Source organism: Cibotium barometz, chromosome 23 (assembly GCF_041138505.1).
Source record: "Cibotium barometz isolate CiBa-2024 chromosome 23, ASM4113850v1, whole genome shotgun sequence".
Classification (NCBI taxonomy): Eukaryota; Viridiplantae; Streptophyta; class Polypodiopsida; order Cyatheales; family Cibotiaceae; genus Cibotium; species Cibotium barometz.
Genome location: NC_141068.1, coordinates 20,174,259 through 20,184,730, shown reverse-complemented (window position 1 = coordinate 20,184,730; position 10,472 = coordinate 20,174,259). Strand labels below are relative to the sequence as shown.

General features: G+C 42.2%; 1 protein-coding gene across 1 annotated transcript; it reads right to left on the bottom strand.

Annotated features, from left to right (window-relative positions):
* Window positions 1–1,344: 1,344 nt before the first annotated feature.
* LOC147625723 (pentatricopeptide repeat-containing protein At1g11290, chloroplastic-like) lies at window positions 1,345–4,724 on the bottom strand. Its single transcript, XM_086817241.1, has one exon. The coding sequence runs from the start codon at window positions 4,556–4,558 to the stop codon at window positions 2,459–2,461; it is 2,100 nt and encodes a 699-aa protein (XP_086673367.1). The 5' UTR covers window positions 4,559–4,724; the 3' UTR covers window positions 1,345–2,458.
* Between the last annotated feature and the right edge of the window lie 5,748 nt (window positions 4,725–10,472).

Below are 10,472 nucleotides of genomic sequence, written 5' to 3'. Positions count from 1 at the left end.
AACACACTTAGGACCATCGGGACATTTTTTCCCTCACTAGGAGGTTTTTCCCCGTGCGTATGTACACCCTCTTATCTACTCATTTTGGGATGTGTACTTATCTTTTGTATCTGGCACACATTTGTTCATTCTAATCTAGTGAGTTTGTATGCTCTCAAGCTTCTCTATCTTGTGTGTACATTGTTGCAACCCTAACCCTAATTCCAATAAGTATTGGATCCCAAATACCCTCTGTAGGACCCCCACCACAAATCGTGTATTTGCTTCATTAGAATGATGTAAATCTGAAAATAAAGACTGAATCTTGACCTGCAATGTTCACCTTGGTTGAAGCAGTCCCCTTGGTTGTACTGGCCCTTGGAACGTGGCAACCCTTCATGAATAATGAGATAATCAAACTAAATTCAGTGCTGGTCTTTTTATACATCCTAGTGGTGCTGGTCGGCTGTCCCAAATACGGTCTACCTGCTGACAATCCTCACGACTAGACAAGATAGCATTAAATGCTCTTTATTTCCATCGTTTCACACCATAAAGAGGCTGGCCATCCATGCACACATGCTAGGCGTGGAACCCTGGCTAACTCGTCCCGGACTAGGCTCACATGGGACCAATTTCCACTCCAAGTCCTGCACCTTCTTTTTCAGATATGTCTACGTGGCATCCAAGTGCGGGATGCACGTGACACTCTCTCTCTCTCTCTCTCTCTCTCTCCCCCCCCCACACACACTCACCATGGCCATCCTCCATCCACCATAGTCATGGCTTGATCCTTCATCCCTCTTTGCACATGCTCCAGCCTGTCACCATGAATGCTAACAGAAATATGAGGGAACTCCAAGGGCCTAGATATAGAAAACAAATGCACTCCTGATGGTCAACCTGCTCAACTGGCCCATGGCAAGCTACCCGACCAGTGTTTGTTGTTTGGCTTGCCTGTACGGTTGACCAGCCTGCCCAACCACTTGCCAAACCTGTGGAACCTGCTCAAGCTCTGTGCTGTCCTGACGGGCTGTGGCCTTACACTCCTGACCTGGGCGCTCTACTTCCTGCATGATCTAGACTGATGCCCGGTGCTGCCCAGCACTTCGTCCATTAAACAGCGAGACATGTGCACAGAGCTCAACTTCAAGTGGGTTGCAAAATTGTAGAGTTCAGGCATGAAGAACTACCTGGACCTACCTAAGACCACGCTGATGGCAACTGACATTGCACATCACTAGGGTATGTATGTCCACACTGGCACCCAAGCACAAGGTGCATGAGATAGCACGGCATGCTTTTGTCCCTAATCAATAGTCAGTTACAGACTGCTGATGCTTCATTCCTTTGAAAAGGATGGTAGGATAGCACTGACAAGTGAAGATTATTTTTTTTGTTCAGCTTAGACAGACACGATATCATTTCAGTTTGCTACTATAACAAAGTAACAAATAGGGCAGTGATTGATGGATGGATCGCCATAAAGTTCTACCCTAACAGTAATATTTTTGCTCTCATCTTTGCTATCGTGTAATAAACCCTACAAAAGGAAGCGCTATATGTGTACACCAGAAAACATGAGCTTCCTTTTTTCAGCCCATGAAGAATATCTTGTACCTGTAACCAAGTCTCTGCTCATGCCACAACTTTGGAACAGCAACCAGATCACTGATGTGCATATACAAGCTTGACATCATGGTGCTGCCACTTCTGATACCCGTTCACACAAGACCTAAGCAAAAGGGGAATCGATCTGCTGGCAACTTCAATTAATTGAGCTAGTTAACCTTCCCAAAATCCAGTCAGACAGCAGAACTAGGGACAAGCACAAACATCTGTTTGAATGAAGTGGACACCCAGCAAAACTAGGCTTTAATGGAAGCTCAGTATTTTGAGGGCCTTCAAGTATTTTGGAGGCAGGATTTCAAATTTCAGTCCCAGAGCTTTGCATGCTGTTGTTCAGTAGTCAGCACTAAGGCTTGACATAGGGATCCTCCTCCAACAGCTGAAGGACCCCTAGAAGTTAGTAAACAGATCTGCAGGGGATGAGGACACTAAATACAGCATGGAGCTGGCAGCACACAGAGTTAAACTGAATTGGCTGCCATGCTCATTTTCTTACTATATAATCCAATGGCCCTTTCAAAAGCTGGTAAAGAGGCGTGATGGCAGTGGCCAGCTGGTTGATCAGATAAAGGCCAGTGCAACTGGTGCAAAACTAAACCCCAACCACCCTGCCTTCATCAATGCAGCAGTAAAAGCTGGTGCAACTGACCCGACCCCTACCTGCCCTGCCTTCATGCTGACCTGCTGGCTGGCCAGAAGTGTCTTGTCGGTGCAAACTTTGCCTAAACACTGAGGCTATGAACCCTGACCTAGAACCTGTACTTGCTGAGCCTGTCAACCGCCCACCCCAACTCACTTCTGTGGAAAAGTGATGTAAAAGATTTGCATTGCTTACAAGGGGCTACGTTGGTTACTTTTTACACCCCTTACATAGTTCCACCATCTTGTCCATGACTGTTCTGATTCTTTCTGAATTATCCCTCCTGCCATTCGCGGCATAAAGGTTCCCAAGTAGTACATATGGAGCTGTATCCTTTGGACCTAAGTTTATCGTTTGCTCTGCAGCATGCCTTCCTCGGAAGGTATCACTGTGGATTCTGCAGGAAGCTAGCAAAGTTGACCATAGACGACCATCAGGCCAACATGGCATCTTGCGGATAAACTCCTCTGCTTCAGCCAGCATTCCAGCTCTACCAAGGAGGTCAATCATGCACACATAATGCTCTACTCTTGGGGTCAAGCCATAATCCTTCTCCATGGACACAAAGCATGAGCGACCCTCCTCCACCAACCCTGCATGGCTGCAGGCAGAGAGAAGAGTGATGTACGTGATTTCATCTGGTTTTACACGTTCCTGTTGCATTTCCTTGAACAGCTGAAGAGCTGCCTTGGCATGCCCTTGTTGAGAGAAAGCAGCAATAATAGCTGTCCAAGAAATGACATTGTGTGGTCGAACTTTATCAAAAACCGAACGTGCAGAACCTAGAGCCCCACATCGACCATACATGTGAATAAGGGCATTCCCAACCTGCACATCCGACTCTAGTCCATCATTGAGAAGACATGCGTGAATCCATTTTCCTTCTTCAAGGGCTGCCAAACTGGCACATGCACTGACAACACTGATAAAGGTAACCATGTCTGGCTTCACACCTTGCTGCTGCATATTTCTGAAGAGTTCAAGCCCTTCTGCACCAAGACCTTGTTGAGCATAGGCAGTGATTATACCATTCCAAGTAACCAAATCATGCTCCTGCATTTTTAAAAAAACGCAATGTGCCTCGTTTGGTGCTCCACATTTGCCGTACATGTTAAGAAGGGCATTTCCCACCACAGCATTGGAAAGAAGTCCATACTCGACAACACAAGAGTGAATAGCCCTACCTTGTGTAATGTCTGCAAGGATTGTGCAAGCCCTCAGAGTGTTGATGTAAGTGCAATCATTAGGTTCTAAACCCTCCGACTGCATTTGTTGAAAGAGACAGAGGGCTTCTTTCTCCTGTTCATGGTCAACATACACAGTGATCATGGCATTCCAAGAGACAATATTTCCATTCGGGAGTCGATCAAAGATGGCACGGGCATTCTTCACAGATCCACACCTGCCATACATGGTGACAAGGGCAGTCCCGACAACAACATCAGAAAGTTGATCTTCGTCAAGACAAGCATGAATTCTCTTGCCTTCTACTAAGCTTTCCTGGCTTGCACAAGCACCAAAAAGGCTGATGAAAGTGACATTATTTGGCAGTGTACCTTCCTCCTGCATCCTTTTGTATAACAAAAAGGCATCCTTGCCTTGCCCTCGCCTTGCATGGGCTGTGATGATGGCTGTCCATGTGACGACACTACGGTCGAGCATTTTGTCGAACACTGCTCTGGAGTCCTTCAAAGCCCCATATTTGGCATACATGGAGACCAACAAATTTGCTAGAAATGTATCTTGCCCAAGCTCAACACTCATGATGTGGTAGTGGAAGCGTTTGACATGAGCCAAAGAACTGCATTTCTGTAAACCGTACGCGATTTGAAGGCGGTCAGATTGTCCAAGAGCATCTAGTCCATCTTGTAGATCTTTAAGACTTTCTAGTCCACCTTTCTCGAGGCTATAATCAGATATGAGACCAGTCTGGTCAAGGACATGTTTGGGGTTTTCAGTCTTACCAGAGTGTTCCGTTACTCGTGCCATGTCCATGCAAGTTGAAGCGTTCACGGCAATGGTTTTCTGCTGCCGATTTTTCTCTAACGGGAGGATCTTCCCGTCCATCAAGCCGGATTGATCGAGATTTTTTGCCAAGGTCTCGCCGGAGAAGGGGTACCAGACCCTGTCAGCAAGTTCTGATGGCAGCTCTTCCTTGCTGAGAGCCAGGCCATTCAGAGACCTGGCAAACTTGGTAGTTGTCATGCCCCTGGGGCAGGGAGATAGGTGAGAACGGGAAGGTACGTGTGTCGCAGCCATTGCAGACTCCATCCATAGTAACACAGTTTTCCAGCGCCCCACTGCCCACATACCAAACAAGGACTACATGGGCCCAAGTGCTACAGTCCAGGACTCATTAGAAGTGTAAGAACATGTAGTATAACATATAACATCCACTAAAGAACGTTAGCCTCTTGTAATAATACGTAGTATAACATCTACTAGTTTGTAGCATAGAGCATGGTAATAGATAAGAGAGAGAGAGAGAGAGAGAGAGAGAGAGAGTGAGAACCAGAATGAGAATGAAAAAAATAAAGAGTCAGTGTCTTTACACACTTTTGAAAGCTTGCACATGTGAAGGAATCATCTTGCGAAATCGCTTGCACATGTGAAGGAATTAGCTTGCGAAATCGCTTGCACATCTGAAGGAATCAGCTTGCGGAATCGCTTACAAAGAAAACAAAATAACAAAACAAGAAGCCGAATTCTAATTATTGCCTTCAAGAGCAGAAATGCCCCTTTTATACAAATGCACCGAGACCCTTACAATCCCTTGCATATGGGATAACTCAAACACACCTCTTGCTTCCACATTTAATAATCCAAATTACAACCAAATCCATAACAAAGGGCAATTAACCCTTCTATAATTACACCTCATGTCATAAAAGTTCAGTGTCCTGAGATGAATGAACATGAATATAAGTGCATAACCTACTTCTACATGTGTATATCCACCCATACATTCACCAACCCAAGACAAAGATAGCCATGATTAACGACACAGTGTGAGAAGGTATCGGAGTCATCTCCTCCCTACTATAGGAAGTGCGGGTCGAACCCTTGGCTTCTAACTTAATGCACCACACTCCACATGGCTCCTAAAAATTCTCGTATAAATATGTATGATCTTGGAATAAAATTCATCCCTACAACCATATCAACCTTATACACATGAATGAAAAGTTACCGAAATACATACATAGAACTGTGGGCTTAGGGCCACTTAACATTTGACTCACCAATAATAGAAATCTCTACTCTCAATTACATTTGCAATTCTTTAGAGAGGCCACCTCCAAGTAGTGTATTTGAGTAGTGCTATACGAAGGCCAACTGACTCACTAGTGAACTCCTCACCTAGGTCTTGATACATGCTTAAAGAAAGCTTACGGTGGTAAAAAGTTTGTAAACCCAATTTCTTGTGGCACCCAAGAGATATGGGCATCAAAACTACCATGACTCATTGTTGTTAGCATGAAAGGCAAGTGATCAAATAAGTAAACCTAAACCTCATCCTAAGTCTAATACAAAAGGTTCAAACAACATAAGATAGACCGGTTCATTCAGTAAAAATAAGTACTTGCAAAGAGGTTGAAGGCAAACATAGCATACGTAAGCCTAGTGCTCACCCTAAGGCAGATACAAATGGTTTGAACAACATAAGATAGACTAGTTGTTCATTTAGTAAAAATGGACACCTACAAAGAGGGCAAATATAGCATAAGTAAATTAGGTTAAAGGTAAGTATAACATAAGTAAACTATTTGGGCAGGACAGGGTAGGGGCTTTATGTCTGGTGAGTGCCCAACGGCACTTACCCTAGTTTCACCACACTAGGTTATTGTCCCTTGGGCCCCAGAGGAAGAGGAGGGCCGAAGGCGGGGAAGCGCTTTTGTTTTGCGCGCACCTTTCCTTTTGGTTTAGGCAAGTGCTTACCCCACGATTTTGTAAAGAACAATGCGAGGAAGCATCTACAAAGCGATATAACTCACACTAAGGCAGATACAAAAAGTCTGAACAACATAAGATAGCATGGTTGTTCATTCAGTAAAAATGGGCACCTACAAAGAGGTTGAAGGGAAACATAGCAGAAGTGAAGACAAGTCGATAAAGATAACAAGGGAATTAATGATATTAATACTAACTTATTTTCAAAAGAGAAGTAGCACCCTTTAAACCACTTGCAACCACTAGTGCCGTGCTTAAGAAAGTAGGTAGATAGTGAGGCAATGGCAACAAAACATGGTAGAAATAGAGGTAACCACAATATCAGGAGTAAGAAGTGGGGAGTGAGGATAGGTATAAAACGGAAGTAAGAAGAAGCTCTAGAACAAGGTAGGCAAGGAGAAGGTTGCTATAAAGGTATAGGCTAGTGGGAGTAGGTTGATATGAGAGGAGCAAGGGTGGTAGGTGTTGACAGGAGGAGGAGGCAAGTAGAGAGGGTGAGATGATAGGAGGCAAACTGGGTAGGAGGCTATGACTTTGTTTATATACTTGCTTAAGGCTAGACATAGTGGCCATGGACTATTTTTAAGTTATGGTTAGCCAAGTGTGAACACTAGACATTTTTAAGTTATGGTTAGCCAAGTGTGAACACTAGACATTTGTGTATAATGTAATTTTAACATTAAGCATTCCCCATTGTGCACAAGTGGGCCTATTTCATAAAAACCAAAATCCATGAGCTTATTTCATAAAAATATCCGTGAGCCTAGCTAGGCGTGAGTCCTGAGACGTCAACCCATAAGGCATGAGCCCACTAAGCGTGCTCCCACACAAGACAGGTATTTCATAAAAATACCCATGTGGCTAGCTATATTCATGAGCCGTGAGCCAATAGACGATGTGAGCCTATAATGCATGAGACCACAAAGTGCGCCCCCACAAGACGTGAGCCCACGAATGTGAGCCTATTGGGCATGATGTGAGTCTAGCTCACAGACATAAGACTACTAGGTGTGATGTGAGTCTAGCTCACTAGACTTGCATGAGCCTATTTCATACCCAAAAAAAGTGATTCCACCAGACATGAGCGCCATGAGCCAACAGCCACATGGGCACAAGGAAAGCAAGAAACCATCAAATATGAACCCATATACGTGAAGTAAACCGTGAAGGATGATGGGAATACATATGATTGGACTTGGATTAAGTAATGTGGATTGATGTGGAACAATGTGGAAAGACGAGAGTTCGTTCTAGAAACTATATTTATGACCTGTTTTTAAATGATTGTTTTATGTCAAGAATGCTGGGAAAGCATTTTGACCGTCTTGTGAATGAGTTCATGGAGACCTAAGCGGTGATAAAGTTTCAATAGGTGACGGAGAGTCAACAGAGGACGTCTCGTGTAGCACGGTTAAAGTTTCAATAGGTGACGGAGAGTCAACAGAGGACGTCTCGTGTAGCTCGGTTCGATTTAAATGGTGAGCTTCTGGTACGGTGGATGAGGGACCAAGGAAGCGGCCTATGAGTGAAGCACTAGGTGACCTGTGAAGGATCCTAGAGGGTGCTGACCATACGGTGCTCGGGCTTTGGGTCGTCGAAGATACCCACGTGTGCATCGAGGAAGATATTGGAACAAGTAGTAAGAGTTGTTTTCTGAATTCGGGCATGGATCTGGTTGATTGACCTTGTTGGTCCTCAACGGATGAGTCCATGGCTGTTTTATATGGACCTGTTGGTTGATCTTGATGATCTTCAACGGAGAGTCCATTTGGATTTTTATAAGTGAATATGTTTCCGAGTACTATGAGCTAGGAACTATTGAAAAGGCCCCTGAGTGGACAGGTGGTGAGCATTCTGGTTGCTAATGATGCCATAGATACACCTATGAAGAAATGATCGGAAACTAGAAATGAACCGGATATTTTGGAGGATTATGATCAGTGATACCATGATTTCATTAAAAGATTGTTTTAAAGTTAGCTGAATCTATGAAACAGGAAATTTCATATTGGGTGTGTTAGTGGTGTGACTATCTTGAAGTTTACATAAAGCACCGGGCTAGGGGGCCTGGGAACTCTTTTCCCTGGTACCCGGGACAAAACATAACCAAATTCCTAAACGGATTCTATCACTATAGTGGTTGGGCGGTTGGCTGGGCGGTTGGGACTCCCTAAAATGAGACTCAATTCTGTTATGGTACGATAGATGAAGTAAATCCTAGACAGTCCTCGTTCTATGGAAAAGAATCAACGGCTATGCCTCTCGATGAGGAAAAAAGCGTTGGTCTCTATGATCCAAGTGCAAGTCTTTTCCTTGATTTGACCATGTGACTTACGGGTTTGGTCTGATCAGTTTGGTTAGTGATGACTTTGACTACGTTAGAATAAAAATATCCCATGGAGGAATCACCCGTGCTTTTTCGCCCGTGCTTTTTGCGCGAGGGAAGTTTTTCCAGGTTCGGTTTTGGAAGAACCGAGGGATAAGTCTATTGTCCAGATATCCGAGCGAGGCCCTGAGTGAGAGGCTCTGTCCTGTGCAAGAAGTGCTACTTCCGCTGCTAGCACCCCCAAATTCGTTGCGCGGAGGGGGCAGGGATCTTTCACTAAGGATAGTTATTCTATCATAATTGTATTACAAAGTCTTATTCTTTCTAGAAATATTAAAAATTATTAGTAATAGCAGCGAAGCTATGGCAAAATTTTTAGAAATTAATACATAACTCATTTTTATGCATAATGTGAAAAGAGGATTTCCTACCATATTCTAGGATTGGTCATCCTATGCTAAAAGAATGATTTTCATCACATTCATGGAAAACTAATTTTTAGTGTTTATGCATAAATAATTAATTAAAGAAAAGAGAAATTTTTGGTATTTTTTATTTTTATGCAAAAAGAGGAATTCCCATGATAATGGAGATCCATGTAATTAAATAGAAAAAGAGAAAATTTGATATATTAAAATAATTAATATTTAAAGAGAAATTTTAGATAAATTTATTTTTATTCACATGAGAAAATTTAAATGATAAAAGAGGAATTTCCATGACATTTGGAATTCAATCATTTAAATGGTAAAAGTGGAGTTCTTGGCATATTTGCATTAATGGATATTTTTATTTAATTTAAAAAAATAAATTTATTTTATGATAAAAGAGGAATTCCCATGACAATTGGAATCCAATCATTAAATGAGAAAAAGAGAATTTTAAACTTATTCAAAAAATGGATATTTGTATTTAGTTAAAAGAAGAATTTTTATGGTATTTAAGTAGAGAAAGATTTGAATTAATTTTTGGTGATGACAAAAGAGGAATTTTCATCTCATAATTCCACCTAGAGAATTAGAGTTGATAAATTAAAGTGGTAGAAAGAATATCTTTAGATATTTTATGTGGTTAAATCACCAAATGGATATTTGTCCAAAATTAGATTAAATGGAAGAAGAGTATTTTCATAAAAATCTGATATTCTCATATAAAACCATTTCTTAATCTATTATGGTTAAGAAGGAATGAAGTTCATAAAGTTGAAATTTTCTTACGGTTAGAAGTTCAGTAGATATTTATCTAAAGAAAATCCTTGGAATCAAAGTTAGAAATAAACCGAATAATTTTGGTTAAACCACGAGTGTGAGAGGGACGATCAGTAAACTACTTGTCCATCTCTCGATCTGAATCAAGCAAAAACCTTGTGACCAATTCCAGTTCTTAAATACAACGAATAGTCTACCGTTGAATTAACCTAGTTTTCCCTTGACCAAAATCACCAAGAATCTAGTTGGACATTCAATCAAATGATGGGTAGATTACCTTCATGAGAGATCAATGATTCTCATATGAAATTATGGATTAAGGAAAAAGGGTTTTGTGGAACCAATCTCAAACCGGGAATTTTACTTGCATAGAACCTCTGTTTTCTTTTAAAGGACTGTTTTACACCAGAATGTTGGAGGAATCATTTGGTATGTGTTTAACTAAGAAGAGGTTTGTTTTGCAACAGCTGTGGCGGGGAGTCGTCGAGGGACGTTGCTCATGGCAAAGCTTGCTGAGGTCTTGACCTGCCTCGATATGGTTAAAATGGTGCGCTTCTAGTACGATGGGCGAGAACCAACGAAGTGGTCCATGAGTGAAGTGCTAGGACACCTAAGTAGGATCCTAGAGGGTTCTGACCAGGTGATGCATGGGCTTGCGATTTCTAGGACACCCATGCATACGTCGAGGAAGATTCGGATAGACTAAAAAGAATGACTTTTGTGAATCAAATTTTGATAT